Source organism: Kwoniella dejecticola, chromosome 8 (assembly GCF_000512565.2).
Source record: "Kwoniella dejecticola CBS 10117 chromosome 8, complete sequence".
NCBI classification, from domain to species: domain Eukaryota; kingdom Fungi; phylum Basidiomycota; class Tremellomycetes; order Tremellales; family Cryptococcaceae; genus Kwoniella; species Kwoniella dejecticola.
The window spans coordinates 1,251,010-1,266,638 of NC_089308.1; the positions used below are offsets into that span (position 1 = coordinate 1,251,010).

Sequence of the window (15,629 nt, forward strand, 5' to 3'; positions counted from 1 at the left end):
ATAACCTCAACGAGTTGAACCCAAATCTCGGTCTCGGATGTCAACCCAAAACAAAACTCATTCGCGCTTTTCTCCACTTCAACTCTTACTTCACTTCTTTGATTTATTTACAGCCCATCCATTGCCTAAAATCGTTCATACGACAAGTGCTTGATATACTCACGAAGGACACGCGAAGTCGAAATAGATAAGCTCTACTAAATCAGCATGTCGGACTTGGAGAACGAATTGCTGGGTTTGGTGGAGGATGACCCGTCCAGAAGACCTTCGAAGAAGAGACATAATTCTGGAGGAGGTAAAGCGAAGAAGTCCAAAGCGTTGTGAGCCCAACCTTCTGCTTCCACAGCATGCAATCTCCACCACAATCAAAATTGCATGGGATCCATCTCTCCGGAGCACATAGACCGCCTGCTCGACCTGAGCTGCAGACATGTGAGAACATCAATGCTGACCTGACCGAAATTGTCCGATGATGTAGCGAAGAATCCGAGTCTGAGGGCGAAGCAGACATGGATCTGGAATCTGAATCAGACGAAGAAGATGCGGTGACCAACTTTGCATCTTCATCAAAGGCGAATCGACAACCTAGAGGGGCTGCTACTAATCCTTACCCGTTAGAAGGAAAATATATTGATGAAGCAGATAGGGAGAGGTAGGTTCCATTTTCCCAACATCATGGTGATGTATCGCAACTTCACCATCTGACGAATCCGTGCTGGACAGACTCGAAAATATGAACGAAATTGAGAGAGAAGATATTCTGGCAGGACGTCTGGAGGAGATGCAGAAGTTGAAAGACTCTCAAGCTCTTGATGCGATGTTCAAGACTATCGGAGGGGACGATCAGAACGACGACGATGACGGGCCTTCCAGGAAGAAGAGTGAGTGGGATGTCTGGTTTCAGTGGTACCCCTGTCCCGCATTATTGATAACTTCATGGCTGCACTATGATGTAGGAAAACACACGAGCGTTTCAAAGGAGGCGTCAAGAGCCATGACTGATCTGAAGAATAAACGAAAAGCCAAGGATGAACGTGCTCAGAGAAGGGTAAGCGAGACTCCATTTTAGGCATACTTCATCGAAAGAAGCAGGGGTTCTGAGATCTTTGATGCGAATGGGATTATAGGCAGCAAGACAGAGTCAAAGACGACCGCGATCCGCATCTCCAGCTTCGGACAACTCGACGGAAGATGGAGAGATATCGCATTCACAATCATACGCTCAGAGATATTCTCCGCCTCAATCCCCTGAGAAGAACCTTTCGCCCAACAAAGAAGCGAAAGAAGACATAGATGGAACGCCCGCGAATAGGCTGGAAGTCAATTCTGCTCGATTGAGCAGGTATGAGCTGGTAGATATGATGTATAAAGATGGGTTCGAGGCTACAGTTACTGGTATGTTGGGTTGGCGTTTCTCTCTACCCCCACCTTTGCGCGTTTCATCAAGGGGCCATGGAGGGAAAGGCAGCTGACTATCGATGTTCTCCGGATTTGTGCGATAGGCGGATTTGTCAGGTTGATGGCTTCGGAACCAGATGAACAAGGTAGACCGAAATATCGAGTACACAGGATAAAAGGTAGGTCTCGATCAGGCTCGACGGTCCCGGTAGGAGGGGACAACGTGGCTGACAATACACATGAGCAGATGTCGACACGACAGAGAAATTTGGGGCGTATAATATAGAATACAAAGGACGAAACGTGCGAGACGCTAGGGGATTATTGTGTTCCTACGGCAAATCAACAAGACTGTTCAGGATTGCCGATGTGTCGAATGGTGATTTCGAAGAGAAGGAATTCCAACGGTTCACAATGACGAATAAGGCAGATGGGGTGAAGATCCCGAAGCGAAGTGAACTGAAAGAGAAGCACGAGGAAATCAAGGCGTTGAGGGATCGACCAATGACTGACGTGAGTTGATCAACGGGAACAGTATCGAGACTATGTATGTTTGCCGTCGAGTGGGTGTGCTGACCGAGTCTTGGATGCCGGTGGTATTGGTTAGGCCGAAGTAAATCGTCAGATCAATACTCGTCGAGCCCATGACCCCTCAGCGAACCGATCGGCCCTCCTGAAGATATCCCAATTGCTCTCGACGCGGGATCTGGCATTGCGCCGGAACGACGTGGCCGCGGTAGAAGATATCAATTCGGAGATCATCAAATTGGGCGGTGATCCGACGACGGGCCAGCTCGTAGCTGCGCAAGGCTCGAATGAGAGCTCCGACGACTATGATCTGCGGATCCAGAAGATCAACGAGAATAATAAGAGGAAGACGAAAGAGATGATGAGTAAAGCGCATCAGGCTGCTTTGGCGAGGAAGAAAGCTGAAGAAGCGATGATCAAAGCGAAGTCGTGAGTGTCGTCTTGTCTTGTCTTGGCTTGCCCCTCATTCTGCCCTGGTTATGATCATGGTCATGGTGCACTCGTCTCATGAGACGCGGAGCTGACGGTGACTCTGGGAACCAGGGCAAGTCAAGAGAACCCAGCACCGATACCCAAGCCTGATGTTCCGCCGGTATCGGGTTTGAGGAAGAACGAGACTCCGCAAGAATACGTAGCGAGAACGATCGATCTCGATTTGGGAGATTTCTAGGTGGGCTCAAGTCAAGATTGAACCTCTTGCCAGGGAGGAAAAGTTATTTGTAGACTGTCATATTCGTAGACAATGTGTCATATTGCAGTGATATGAGAAATGCAGTCAACTTGTCAAATTGTCTGAATCATTTCCCTCGTTTCCCTTCGGATGCTACTCTAGTGCTCGCTTGGAAGTGATGTTTTGCATATCATGCTATGTATGTGTAAGCGCCGCCCGCTTGATCGTCCCACCCAGACCAGATCAACAAAAAATCCATCCACGACTCGGACACACGATGTAAGAAGGTAGGTAGATTAAGCGAGTTTCTTGAAGATCTTAGGAGCGGCACATTGCTAAGAGCGTAAGGAATGACAGTCAGCATCATCTTTTTTTCATCCCCGATATTATTAGTCTGCGATCCGCCTCCAGAAGAAAGTTACTCTGTAATGATCCAATGATCCGGTCTCAGACACGGCAGACCAACGTGGCGTTCTCCGCGCCTGACTCTCGATCTAATCACAACTCCGCACTCTACCCCCTTTTTCCGACTCTATTAAACAGGAAAATGCACCCATCGATTACAGGGACAGGGTGGAATAAAACGGCGGGTTTCAAATTAGTGGATGACCGGTACTCACGTCAACACAGTGTAAGACATGGAAGAATTCCTCGACACAGTCTTCCCCTGGGAACCCATTACCGGCCTCTACTTTCTCTTGGCAGTGCTTGAAGTGGTGGACGTGTTCGGCACATGTCTTTTGTTCGCATTCTTCTCGGATGGCTGGTGCGGGCTGTTGAGTGAGCGACAGAGAGGGACAAGCAGCGCGGAAACGGGGAGTCAATATTATCATGAGTTGACGAACGCGGTGGTAGGCAATAAATATGGTTGTAGTAAGGTATTGGGGTTTTGGTCGGACAGTGATCGAAAACGATACACAGATTATTCAGGAGTGCCGGGAAGATAAGATGGAAACAGTAGAGAAGCAAGAGTAGATCAGTGATCAGCAATGCTCCTCGACAAACAGGTTTAAGCGGATTGAGATCGGTTCGATTCTTTTCGATATTTTCGACTTTGTATCGACATGGAGTGAGATGAGGAGGGATGAGATGGAACAAGATGAGACGACTCACGTCCTCAGGCTCTTCCTCTTCTTCCTCCTCTTCCTCTTCGTCCTTCTCCTCTGAGTCTTCACCACCTTCTTCAGCGGGTTCCTCGGACTCCTCGGGAGCTTCGGCGTGGGCACTGTAGTAGATCGTCATGACATGACATGACATCAGAGTCAGCATCACGTTCCACTTGAATTCCACATTGCTTTTGCTTTCAATGACCACTGTTGGCCTTCCTCTTTTTCAACGATCCAAGATCCCAAGATTCCAATGAGATGCCTCTGAGGATGAGTCCAGAGATTTCCTTCTTCTTCCAAATATCAACCATATCGCGCAGACGATCGCAGAACAGGTTTATCCTTGCGCCTCTTCCTCCTCCTACTCCTCCTACGACAGCTCTCTCTCAGCCCATTTCTCACCCGCAATACTTCCTGGTATCACTCTCGGTGCATCTTCAAGTCACTTCCCACATCCTGTAGGCTCTCACTACTCCTGCATTGATCCCACTTGAAGATCCGGACGCTGTACACTAGAGTGTACAATCATACTCACGTAGGCACGAAGAAAGACACCAAACTCGAGAAAAGCGATGTCGATTCTTGGTTTTCCACTAGGGCGGCAGGAGCTTGGTTGTTCATAGCCATTTTGACGGGGTTGCGGGGTGTGTGAGAGAGGGGTGATGAAGGGGTAATGTATCGTAGTGTGGTGTTTTTGCTTTGGTTTGCAAGCTTCTCCTCACTCAAGAAGTCTGTCTAGAGGTTGTCATCCGTGGTCCATCGCATTTGCTTTGATTTGATTTGACCTGGTGGATTGGATTGGATAATTTGATTCCGCTCAATCACCCACTCACAATGGAATCCGCCTACAAGGTATCAACTGGTCGGGAAATTACGGACTTATCATTGGCTCATCGTTGGAAGTGGAAGGGGAAGCCGCTATTTTTATTTATATTCTGCTCCCATTTATGCACCATCGAAGATTGTGTGTTTGTGTGTGTCTTTTTGGGAGAATCTGAATATGGGATATGGGACATAATGCATACATGTATCTTGACAATGGCAATGTTGACGAGGACGAGGACGAGGACAGGACGGTTGGATACAAGGATGCGGGGCAATTGGACGTATATGATCTTTTCAATAACACAGTGGGGAAAATGTGAAAATGAGCTTTACTAGTATATGCAGAATGAATATGAATCTTGTAGTTGCGCGAAGTGATGTGATGTACTGTGTTGTAAAGTGGTGTGAAATAATGTGAAGTAAAATGATATACCGTGAATGTGGTTATGAATGTGTGCGTGGAAAGTGTAAAACATTGGAGAGTAGGAGAGCAAGCAGGGGAAAAATATCGATCGATACAAACACTGAGCACACCACGAGCCAATTTACGTTTATCGGAGCTCAGCAATCAGACTTTCTAAATCAGCTACGACGTCCGTCATAGTCGGTCTCTCAGCCGGATCTTGATGCCACATCCTCTCCATCAGATTAACAGGTTCGTCCCCCCAATGCTTTCTCAGTCCACTGACGGACGGTCGTTTGTGTTTGGCGCCTACGGCATCGTAGATGTAATGTTCATTGTGGCCTTCCCAGGGGTATTTCTGCATGTCACAGCACAATCGTCAGTCATCATTTATCAATAATCAACCATCAGGTCAGATTCAGTCAATCAATCTCCACCACTCTCTTCTATTTAGCTTTGGATTTCAAGTAAAAGCCAGAGCCAAAGTCAAAATACGAGGAACCGCCAGAACCCACCTTATCACCCGTCCAACCAGACATCATCTCCCAATAAACCATGCCCGCACTGAACACGTCGACTTTATAGTCGTACCTCGGATGGGGGTGCCACAATTCGGGAGCTTGCCAATTGACCGTACCGACCAAAGAACGGATCATCGACCGAGTCGAATTTTTCACTCTGGCCAGACCGAAATCGCCCACTTTCGCTTGACCGGATCGGTTGATCAGGATATTCGAGGATTTGCAATCACGATGAATGATTGACGGTTTTCTAGTGTGCAAGTATTCGAGACCGCGCGCAATGTCTAGCATGAGGTTTAATACCCGGCGTAATGATGGACAAGGGACATTCCGCTAAGTGGAACAAATATTCAATGTTGATCAGTGATTATCAAATGAAGGCAAACATTTCATCAACTCACAATGTAATCGAATAAATCGCCATTCTCACATAATTCGCTGACTAGCATGCATGGGACATGGGTGGAGTCTTCGGGTATGCAAATACCGCGCTGTTTATATCATGAGCTGTCAGTTGGCCTAGCCTGCCTACCAGACACCAATACCAAAACGGATAGAACTGCTCACAAATCGAACGATATTCGGATGACTAAACTCGGCAAGCAATTTGAGTTCTCGAATATCCACTAAATTACAATTGTACATCAGCTACATCCCATTTAGTGCGAAGCTCAGGAACAGCTCACTCTCTGAAAGGTGTCCCCTGAATTCGGAGATAGCAACTTTTCGCCCTCTCAACTTGCCAACAAACACACTGAGAATAACAATCAATCGATCAGCTCGCATCACCAGACTGATCTCGTTTCGTCTCGTTTGCTTTACTTCAGCTGGGAGCAACTTACTCCTTGAATCCACCACTACCGATCTTCTCCAATTTAACAAGCTGTGAAGGCTTGATGATACTATCTTCCAGACCCAATTCTTGCAAATCCAAATTCAGCTCAGCTTCAGATTGAGCAGGCTTGTTCGATTCGTCCGATATAGGTGGAGTAGCAGGGTCCGTCGCGTGTATATGATCCCTCAGCAACACCGGAGTAGTCTTTCCAGGTACATGTACGTTTGAGCCGATCGCGTGAATGATCTTCTTTGATTTCGATTTCGATTTCGATTTGGACTTCGATTTCTTTGAAGGTGATTGACCTGCGGAAGAAGTTGGTTTCGCTGTTCCTTGAGATGATGTGGAGTCAGATGCACGTGTCTCTTGAGCATCACCGTTCTGCTCATCTCGCCATTCCAGCAGAGCCTTGGCTAATTGAGGCTTGGTACCTCCAACCTCGATGCCGCGGGACTCGCACATCTGCACGAGCTCATCCCGCAGTAGTCGAGTCAAGGAGGTTATGGTAGCATCGGTAAGGTCGATATCTAAATCCACACAACATACTTAGCCGGGATGCAGAGACATTTTTTCGGTATTATGAGCCGACTTACCAGCTTCGAAAGATTCATCTTCCGTTTCCTCGTCTTCCTCTTCCTCTTCATCGTCCTCATCCACCTCCATATCGGGATCATCTCTCGCTTCTTGCCTCAACCTCTTCTTCCGACTCTGCATCACTCCAAATGCTCTTCCAGATCGAGTGGTGTGTGTTTGACCGGGAGTAGCCATGATATCGTCTTCAGGTTGACGGGACGGAGAATCAGGCGTGACCGTGAGATCGGATTCTGGAGGTTCAGCCGTTTCTTCGTCATCCGAAATGATGATGACCGAGGAATGACGAGATGACCGACGCGTAAGCCGACGAGGGGGGGTCGATGGTTCAGGTTGATGTGAGCGTGTCCGATTTCCGGTTTCTGGGGCAATGAGCGCGTTCAGAGCATAGGATGAAACAGAAGTGAATGGGGCAATAGTGGGCGAAGTTGGATCATCGAGAGAGAGCGTGGAGAAGACGCAGGGAATGCAATGTAATTGTCAGCATCGGATAGATGTTTAAGCGATGTATTGACTCACCTTCATCCTCATTTCCGCCAAGTTCATCATCATCAATCTCCTCAGGCGAAAGTACAGCCTCCTCATCAACATCCATGTCTACCTCCGTGTCGCTCTCGCCCCCTTTCAAAGCTTCGATCGCTTTCCTCTTGGCTCCTCTGGCAGGCAAAGACTTCTTACTTCTATTTCCCTGAGAAGCGATCGTCATGGATATATCAGAGTCTATGAGTTTATCACGACTCCTTAATCTTCTTGAAGGGCCAGGAGAATCTTCGGCTTCCGTGCTGTCCTCCTCTTCCTGATCGTCTTCTTCTTGCACAGTGACGTTATCCTCATCTTCTCCCGCCTCATTCTCTTCGTCATCAGCTTCCACCTCGCTAGACATCTCTTTAGCATAGCTGGAACCAGTTCGAGGCCGCAGGCGATTCACGAGAGGTGTCGGCTCATCATCTTCCGATTCTTCTACGACTGGTGCGTCGGTGTGATGACTGTGACTATGACCGTTGACCTGTCTCTTCGCTGCAGTGGCGATGGATTTGGAGTTTGATCTCGACTGTTGCGATCGGCGAGCGGGAGTGGTGCCGCGGGATGGGGCTGACTTTCTTCGTCGTGGAGTTTGACGAGGCGGAGGAGAATTGCCATCTTGAGATGTATCTGTGGTTGTGTATGCGGATGACAACGTTGAAGAGCGCCTTGTCCGACGTCTGCGGAAGACACTAATGAGTTAGCCTTATTTACAATAAGAAGTGCTTGATTCAGGAATCCGTTAACGTACTCTATCAGCCCCTTGGCTGGGCTTTTCACATCATCGCCAAATCTAGCTTTCTTGTCGCCTTTGTCCTCGTTCGTTCCCATGCTCTTGCTTCTCCCGCGAAAACCATTCTTCGCCATGGATTTCCTTCGGTCTTTGGTTCGACGAGGCGCAGTGCGGATCAAGGTAGTTTCCGCCAACCTGACTTTTGATCTCGTACGAGGTATCGCTTTGGGAGTAGCATCCACGTCGTTGACCTTAACGAGTCGACCTCGGACTGGTCGTTCATGTGAGGAAGGCGATGTTGAGGGCGAATGCTGTGATGACGAGGTGGACGAACGAAGCTGCTTGACATCTGCCAAGGAATCGTTTGTAGCTTTCCGGCGCGGGGACGATCGACTCGGCGACGAAGTCGGTAATGGGGAAATCAGACGGTCGAAGGGTTTCCGAGCTGAGATCAGCCCGTCAACGAGATCTTTCTTGCCCAAACCAGCATCGCCGTCTTCGTCTACCGAATGGACGGAGCCGACATCGTCCTCTTCGTTCCACATTCCAGCAACTTTCCATAATCTGATCAATTCGGCTTTCCGTAACCTGTGTAAAGCGTATGCTGGCGCCGAATCAATCAGATGTTGATCGCCTATACACAATTCATTCCATGAGGTCAGCGCATCATAAGAAGCTAATCAAGAGACCCAACTCACTCTCGGCTATAAATTCAGGTTCTTGTTCATCTTCATCCATCTCGATCCAGCTTCCGGAATCAACGCTTGAATCCACATCGACATGTGATCTTTTCCGCTTCTTCGGACTCGTGGAGGAACCTCCATACTCTTCTTCCTCACCGTCCGTAATCCGTCTAGAATGACCGAATACATCATTGCCGTTCGGATACTCGACCTTGGCTTTACCTTTCCCCTTTGACCTACTACCTGTACTTTTTCGTGCTGTAGACTTACTTCTACTCCCATTGATTTGGGTTTTCTGACTTTGGCCGTGGGTTTTATTTATGGTTTGTTGGCCTACTTCCGAGCTTAAGGGTAGTATCCTCCTTGAATTCGAATTCGAATTCGAATTCGAGCTTTCACCCACTTGCAGGGGTTCGTCGTTGTCCGAGAATAATACTTCATCCTCGTCTTCGTCGTCATTATTACTTTCGGACATTATGACTGGTCTTGATATCACAAAAGCCTCCGAGCCTAGTCTACGCCTCTTCGGTGGATGTTTACCGTTGACTAAGGTGTGTTTGGTGATCAAGGGGGTAGCTGTTTTGCGGGGTGAAGAAGCGAAATGCTGCGAACGGGCTTTGACTAGTCTATGCATCTTGAACGATCAATCAACTTGGCTAACACCAACGTTTCCTTGAAGCGGCAAGCTAGATGACTAGTCTCAGAGGGTATATCAATTTGTTGTGTTATGCGGACCGGTTCTGTGAATTCTGGTGTATACTCTATTTACTGGAGTGCTCGGGGAGATATTTCGCGCGTCGTCGATAATCGTGTCGGATAGCTGGAATACAGTGTGTTTTTAATTAATGTTTGTATGTGCTCAAAGTAGATTTTTGAGGGGTTTTGTATTTGACCAGAGACTGTTGAGGTCCCTTACCTATCTTACATCTCTCCTCTCGAGATGTATCAGGTGCGAGGTCGGAACGTGAGCAAAGAAGGTGGATATTTGACGACTGGAATGTTTTAATTGATAGCTGCGAAGGGATCTCTGGTTGAGTAGATCTATCTTCCACCTGATCGCGGGATCAAAAACACGTGATCATCCATAATGACGTGTGGGCTTCAGTAGTGCACAACTATTTGTCCTTTGTCGTAGAAGCAAAGTCACTACTTCATGCAGTCAATCTTTGCAGGGGATACTGCACACTGAATCAAGCAGGAAGTGAAAGCTCGCATCAGCAAAAGACAAGCTCAACATGCCCGCCAACGCTCCTATACCGGGCAAATTCGAGGAAGATCCCCGAGTTCATTTCGATAAGACCGCTGGGAAATGGCAGTACGAAGATGACGATGGGACCGAATACGAGTGGACTGGACAAGCTTGGATACCTTTGGTACGTATCGTCGAGCTACTTCCAGACATTACACCTCAGTCACTTCTGTATGAATTGTACTTTGCTAATCGACCGGCATGTATGGGAATAGATCGACGAGGAGTTGTGGAAAGCTCAACAGGCTGCTTATTCCGTTCAAGGAGTCGATGAGAGTGTGAGTCAATCGCAATTTAGACGTCATTATTTTTATGCAAGTACACGACATACTCATATCCGAATCAAAATGATGGTAGACTCCCGCCAACGCTGTAGTAGCTCGAGATGAGAAACGGAATAAGAAGCGTAAGAAGGGCGAGAAAGACTATACCTCCAATACCTTGAATACCAACAACAGCATCAACAACAACGGTGGTCCGTCCACATCAACTTCCGGTGGTGGGGACCAACAATCACAGCAGCAACAGCAACAATCTGCTCCCAAGAAGACAGCAGTATGGGTGACCAACTTACCGCCGAACACGACGATCGACGTCCTGGCAAGCGTATTCCAGAAGGCGGGTGTGCTCTTGATAGATGACGAAGGGGAACCGCGTATAAAGTTGTATTATGATGATGAGGGGAGATTCAAGGGGGAAGCACTGATCATGTACTTCAAAGAAGGCAGTGTGGATCTAGCGATAACCCTCTTAGATGACACGGAGTTGGAGCTGGGCAGTGGATATGGGAATATGAGGGTGAAAGTCGCTGAGTACACGCCGAAAGATAAAGAGCATCCGGCACCGACGGATAAAGAGGAGAAGAAGGATAGTGCGGACCATGCGTACGGAAGGGCGGAGAAGAAGAAGAAATTGACTCATGAGGAGAAGCAGAAAATGTCAAAGAGGATAAAAACTATGCAAAAGTGAGTATGAGATCGATGAGACTAGACTACGCCATTGTGCGACTGTGCCTTGCGATTGTGCGGCTCAAGTGTGATTGAGGATTGATCGCTGATATTTCTGTCATTCTGGATCGTGATAGCAAAATCGCTTGGCACTCGGATGATGATTCAGACGACCCACTAGCTCCCGCTGGAGGTGCCCCTCCGCCACTATCGAATAGGTTTAACCGAGTAGTAGTCCTCAAAGGGATGTTCACGCTAGAAGACCTGAACAAAGATCCGGGATTACTGCTGGAATTGAAAGAGGAAGTAAGGGAAGAAGCGGAAATTCTGGGTACGGTGACAAGTGTGGTCCTGTATGATGTGAGTTGGCTGTCTAGTCGGGCGGGTCACTGTACCGAAGACGAGCTTACTGATGTTTGAATGCGAGCAGAAAGAAGAAGACGGGGTGATGACTGTGAAATTCAAAGATGCGGTCTCTGCTCAGGCTTGCGTGATGAAGATGAATAACAGGTATTTTGATGGTCGTGTGGTAAGTCGAATCAGCTTCTCTACGTTATCGTACCAAACGAAAAATCCAGTAAGCAGTTAGGAGCAAGCTGATTCACTGATTGTGCGTTACGCCGTGATACGCTACTCTCGCAGATATATGCTGGGATCTTCACGGGCAAAGAGCGGTTCCGCAAATCTGGAGGAACGTCATTTGGCGATGACGAAGAAGCGGACAAGGAGGAAAGAGAGCGGCTGGACAATTTCGCGGCTTGGTTAGTGGACGGCGAGGAGGAAGGGAGTAAGCAGTAAAAGACTTGTACTAGCATCAAAGATTTTCTCTTGGTGTTCATGATTCAGGTGGGCAAACACAAGAGACCGGATGGTGGGAACTACCAGATGTGATGTATCATATCACGATTACTACGGTGCATGGTACCCCTTGGCGATGCACGATGGTGCAATCAAGCTCTATTGCTTTTCTTTGGCTAGTATATCCACGACTCGCTGGACTTTCCCGTCGTTGCCTCCTGAAGTGATTGATTTATCTGTCCGGGTACCTATCCTGACGTCCGTCTTTGATTATACCAAATCGAAGGCATCAGTAAAAACATAAATTGTCTGAGTGAGAGACGAGCGACGGAAAGGATGCCTTGGGTCTGATTAGATTTTATGAAATCAGAACTCACAGCTATCCGTTGGCATCCTAAAGCATGTACCGCCTGATGACATTCACCTATCACTCGGCAGACATCATCCCATGGTCCTTCTACGTTCGTGCCGTATCCGCTATTCCGATATAGCATATGGGAGTGAGTATGGATTTCTTTGGCGCATTCGGGAAACAATTGAGAAATCGATGACTCACTGGAGCTAGAGACGTTAATTAGACAAACAAGCTGTGAGCTTGTAGATCTGCGATGACATGTTTTGTGTGGTGTGGGTTGTCATATGCCTACATACTTTGTACTCTAATCCTGATTTCTCCAGCACCCTTTGAACTTCCGCTATCTCAGGCCCGACGGAGGGTTGAGGTAGACCCATCGGGATGAGGCAGACTGATGTCAGTATACAATGAGCCTATCAGATCAACGGTGGTGTCAAAGGCTTTGGATACTGACAGTCTGCCACGGCATATAGAGGATTGGTCATTTCGTCAGTTTACGGCTTGTTGTCGATGTATGAAAGAGCAACGCGGGTCGATTTATGTGTCGGATCAACTACCAAGACTCACTTCGTCCGTCATAACCTGTTATGCCCGGAGCTGATTTCTAGATCCGAATATAACACCGTGCCCCGATCCGATGCTGACCAGGGAGAGATAGGCACGTCTCCGTCATGCAGGCTGAGGCGCGCGACTGGGTGGCCAAGGTGTGACGAACTGAGAGGTGCTTGGATGCATGGATAACCGGTTGAGCAAGAGCAGTAGTACGCGTGACGTGAATCAACGTGGTGGATACATGATACATTCCCAGCAAGTGATAAATTACACCTATTCATATACAGCTATCCTCATACCCGACTTATGACTTAGAACGAGAGCGTTTATCAGTATCAGTAATACTCTCGAGACAAACTAATTAGACTCAAGTATCAAGTCAAGATGCCGCCCAAAGGAAAGAAAACCAAAGCCGAAGAAGCTTTAGACTTCCTATCGAACCTCGATAACCTCGATGAGCCTACTCCTGAGTCCACCTCCTCTCCAAATTCATCAACCGCTCCAAAAGGTACATCCGCATCTGCTGTTCCCGGAGGAGTCGAGGTTACTCCCAGGGGATCTTCTGATAGTACTCGAAAATCCACTTCTTCAAACACGAACACAAACACAAATATAAAGACTGATTCAAAAGGGGAAGGGGAAGGGGATGAAGAAGCTCAAAAGGCCTTGGATTTCCTCCAAGCTCAAATTAATCAGAAATCAAAATCATTAAGCTCCAATACGAACAAACCCCTCTCTAGATCCTCTACTCCTTCGAATCCTGCTCTTGCCCATGCCCATGTCACATCAGCTTCAGCTGCAGGTCCAGTGAATGCAGTTCAAGATCCACAACAACAACAACAACCGATCAATGTACCTTCTTCTACGAGCCCAAATACGTCCCCCAACTCAGGAGGATGGGGCGTATCGTCTTTCTGGTCATCTGCGACCAGCGCTTTACAGCAGGCCCAGAAAGTGGCGGATGAGCAGTATAAGAAAGTCCGTCAAGAGGGTGTACAGGGAGTGACGCACCAGCTGGAGAATCTGGGTGTGAAAGGTGTGAATGTTCCCAATGTCGATTTGAACAAGTTGAGAAAAGGCGCGGAAGAGAGGTTGGGTGGGATTGTCAAAGGTGTTGATCTGGAGAAGTTGAGTGAGTCAAATGTGCGGTCCTATCCTACAATAGCGCCTATGGTCCGAGGGAACCGTGGAAAATGTGACATGTAGTATATGCATCAAGAGCGCGAAGCTGACCTGGTATTCACTCACGCATGATCTGACGATGATCTCACACAGGACAAGATCTGGTCAATACGACAACATCGACCCTGACTTCGATTCTCGATACGGTAGCACCGCCTATTTCAGCTCATGAGACCCTAGAACTATGGTTGACGCACCCGATGATCGGGTACTCGGGTGTGGAGGGTGTGATCTACAGAGCATGGGTCAGGATTCTGGAGCAGACTGAATCGGGAGAATTGATCATTGTCTGGTCTCCACCTCCCACCGGCGAGAAAGGAGGACCGCAGGAGAATGCAGGTGACGCTGATAGTGAGGGCGAGGGAAGGAGTATCAATCCGGTAGAAGGGTGGGACAAGGCTTGGGAAAATGCGAAAGCTGAGATACAAGGTGTCAAGAAGCGAGAGGAGGAGAATCCGAAGGGAAGGAATGTTGCTCCGAACGGTGAGTGTTTGATTATCGCATCGCATATCCATCCGCCTGACCGCGCTTTCCACTTTTCACTTTAAATATCATGTGATCTGTCCGGCATGGTAGTAGCATCATGTTGAGGCTGATTTCTTGAAATGGATAATACCAGCCCAAGTCCCAGTGACGACAGTCCCAATATTCCTGCATCTGCAACCACTCCTCGCTCCTCTTCCGTACCCCGAACCACCCATCCACAATTCCACATCGACATCTAGTTCAGACGGGTCGACCCCCACGAAACACCTTTATTTCTTATTGACATTACACGACCCAGCGCACTCGCTGAGCTTCACTACCGTCTCGCAACCTTCGCCTGCCGATTGGATGGAGGTGGAGTATGAGAAATCCGAGTGGGTCGAAGAGCGTCTCGTCGAGATTCTGAGAACTAGCGTGGAGGTTATTGCGCAAGATGTGAGTTTATAACATACGGACTGCAGATTGCCGATTGCCGATTGCGGCTTGCAGACTTCGGACTCGAGCAGAAGACATCTGCAACTTGATTGAACCGAAAGAATCGTTGCTGATATTGACTCTAACTTTGATTTTGGCTTGACTTCGATAGTACGTAGCCACTAGGATGGGCCTTAAACCTTCGGCTCCGACTGCAGCAGCTGTGACTGCTTTAGTAGAACAGGCGAATCAGGCTCAAACTCAAGCGCAAGGACAGGGACAAAAAGAAGTGTCTGACGCAAGTTCGACCGAGAAGAAATCAGATTAATCCTGATCGGTGTATTCGACGATATCGCTGAACAGCACGGTACTTTCGAAGGAAATTCTCATTAGACCGACGCTTTCGCTTCGCTTCGTTTTCTTCTGTCTTGTTTTGTTTGTTAGGTCAGTTTCATGTTCTCTATATATCCTCATCCTCATTGAAGGACAAGAGCACGAACGAACACAAGGTGAAGTGTGAAGTGATGGTCACGCGCGACAAATGAAAGATCAGGTTGAAGTAGTAATTTATGAGTGTGTGACGAATTCTATGGTTTCCTTTAAAGTTTTTTTTTTTTTTTGCTTGGTATCTCTGTCAAGGTAGTCATCGAGATGTTCATGCAACTTGTGACCTGTCCTTCTCCTCTTGGACAACATACTACGCTACTAGATAGATATTGAAGTAGTCCTCAGCTAGGCTGGCTGTTATCTCGTGCATGCAAGGTTGTGCGTGTAAGTTTGTACGTTCGATAATGCATTATGTATATGTATCAAAGTATCAAATCAAGGGGG

At 47.8% G+C, this 15,629-nt stretch overlaps 6 protein-coding genes across 6 annotated transcripts; 3 read left to right on the plus strand and 3 right to left on the minus strand.

The window, feature by feature from the left end:
* Positions 1 to 207: 207 nt before the first annotated feature.
* Positions 208 to 2,596, plus strand: I303_106751 (uncharacterized protein; the record flags this gene model as incomplete). The annotated part of the gene is made up of 9 exons (XM_018411863.1): positions 208 to 320; positions 479 to 652; positions 724 to 881; positions 957 to 1,048; positions 1,128 to 1,395; positions 1,503 to 1,577; positions 1,646 to 1,911; positions 2,006 to 2,355; positions 2,470 to 2,596. The coding sequence occupies 9 exons, from the start codon at positions 208 to 210 to the stop codon at positions 2,594 to 2,596; spliced, it is 1,623 nt and encodes a 540-aa protein (XP_018259064.1).
* A 296-nt stretch (positions 2,597 to 2,892) lies between these two features.
* Positions 2,893 to 4,329, minus strand: I303_106752 (uncharacterized protein; the record flags this gene model as incomplete). The annotated part of the gene is made up of 4 exons (XM_018411862.2): positions 2,893 to 2,931; positions 3,217 to 3,369; positions 3,710 to 3,821; positions 4,238 to 4,329. 4 exons carry the CDS (start codon positions 4,327 to 4,329, stop codon positions 2,893 to 2,895), a joined length of 396 nt encoding a protein of 131 aa, XP_018259063.2.
* A 749-nt stretch (positions 4,330 to 5,078) lies between these two features.
* On the minus strand, positions 5,079 to 9,449 carry I303_106753 (uncharacterized protein; the record flags this gene model as incomplete). Its single annotated transcript, XM_065969429.1, has 10 exons — positions 5,079 to 5,288; positions 5,446 to 5,784; positions 5,853 to 5,942; positions 6,019 to 6,077; positions 6,138 to 6,205; positions 6,294 to 6,813; positions 6,880 to 7,239; positions 7,397 to 8,079; positions 8,151 to 8,766; positions 8,831 to 9,449. The coding sequence occupies 10 exons, from the start codon at positions 9,447 to 9,449 to the stop codon at positions 5,079 to 5,081; spliced, it is 3,564 nt and encodes a 1,187-aa protein (XP_065825501.1).
* A 601-nt stretch (positions 9,450 to 10,050) lies between these two features.
* Positions 10,051 to 11,809, plus strand: I303_106754 (uncharacterized protein; the record flags this gene model as incomplete). The annotated part of the gene is made up of 6 exons (XM_018411860.1): positions 10,051 to 10,188; positions 10,280 to 10,342; positions 10,422 to 11,029; positions 11,149 to 11,371; positions 11,442 to 11,540; positions 11,654 to 11,809. 6 exons carry the CDS (start codon positions 10,051 to 10,053, stop codon positions 11,807 to 11,809), a joined length of 1,287 nt encoding a protein of 428 aa, XP_018259061.1.
* Positions 11,810 to 11,968: 159 nt separating this feature from the next.
* Positions 11,969 to 12,649, minus strand: I303_106755 (uncharacterized protein; the record flags this gene model as incomplete). Its single annotated transcript, XM_065969430.1, has 4 exons — positions 11,969 to 12,073; positions 12,187 to 12,286; positions 12,468 to 12,555; positions 12,619 to 12,649. The coding sequence occupies 4 exons, from the start codon at positions 12,647 to 12,649 to the stop codon at positions 11,969 to 11,971; spliced, it is 324 nt and encodes a 107-aa protein (XP_065825502.1).
* Positions 12,650 to 13,100: 451 nt separating this feature from the next.
* I303_106756 (uncharacterized protein) lies at positions 13,101 to 15,126 on the plus strand (the record flags this gene model as incomplete). Its single annotated transcript, XM_018411858.1, has 4 exons — positions 13,101 to 13,848; positions 13,992 to 14,381; positions 14,518 to 14,819; positions 14,971 to 15,126. The coding sequence occupies 4 exons, from the start codon at positions 13,101 to 13,103 to the stop codon at positions 15,124 to 15,126; spliced, it is 1,596 nt and encodes a 531-aa protein (XP_018259059.1).
* Positions 15,127 to 15,629: the final 503 nt, after the last annotated feature.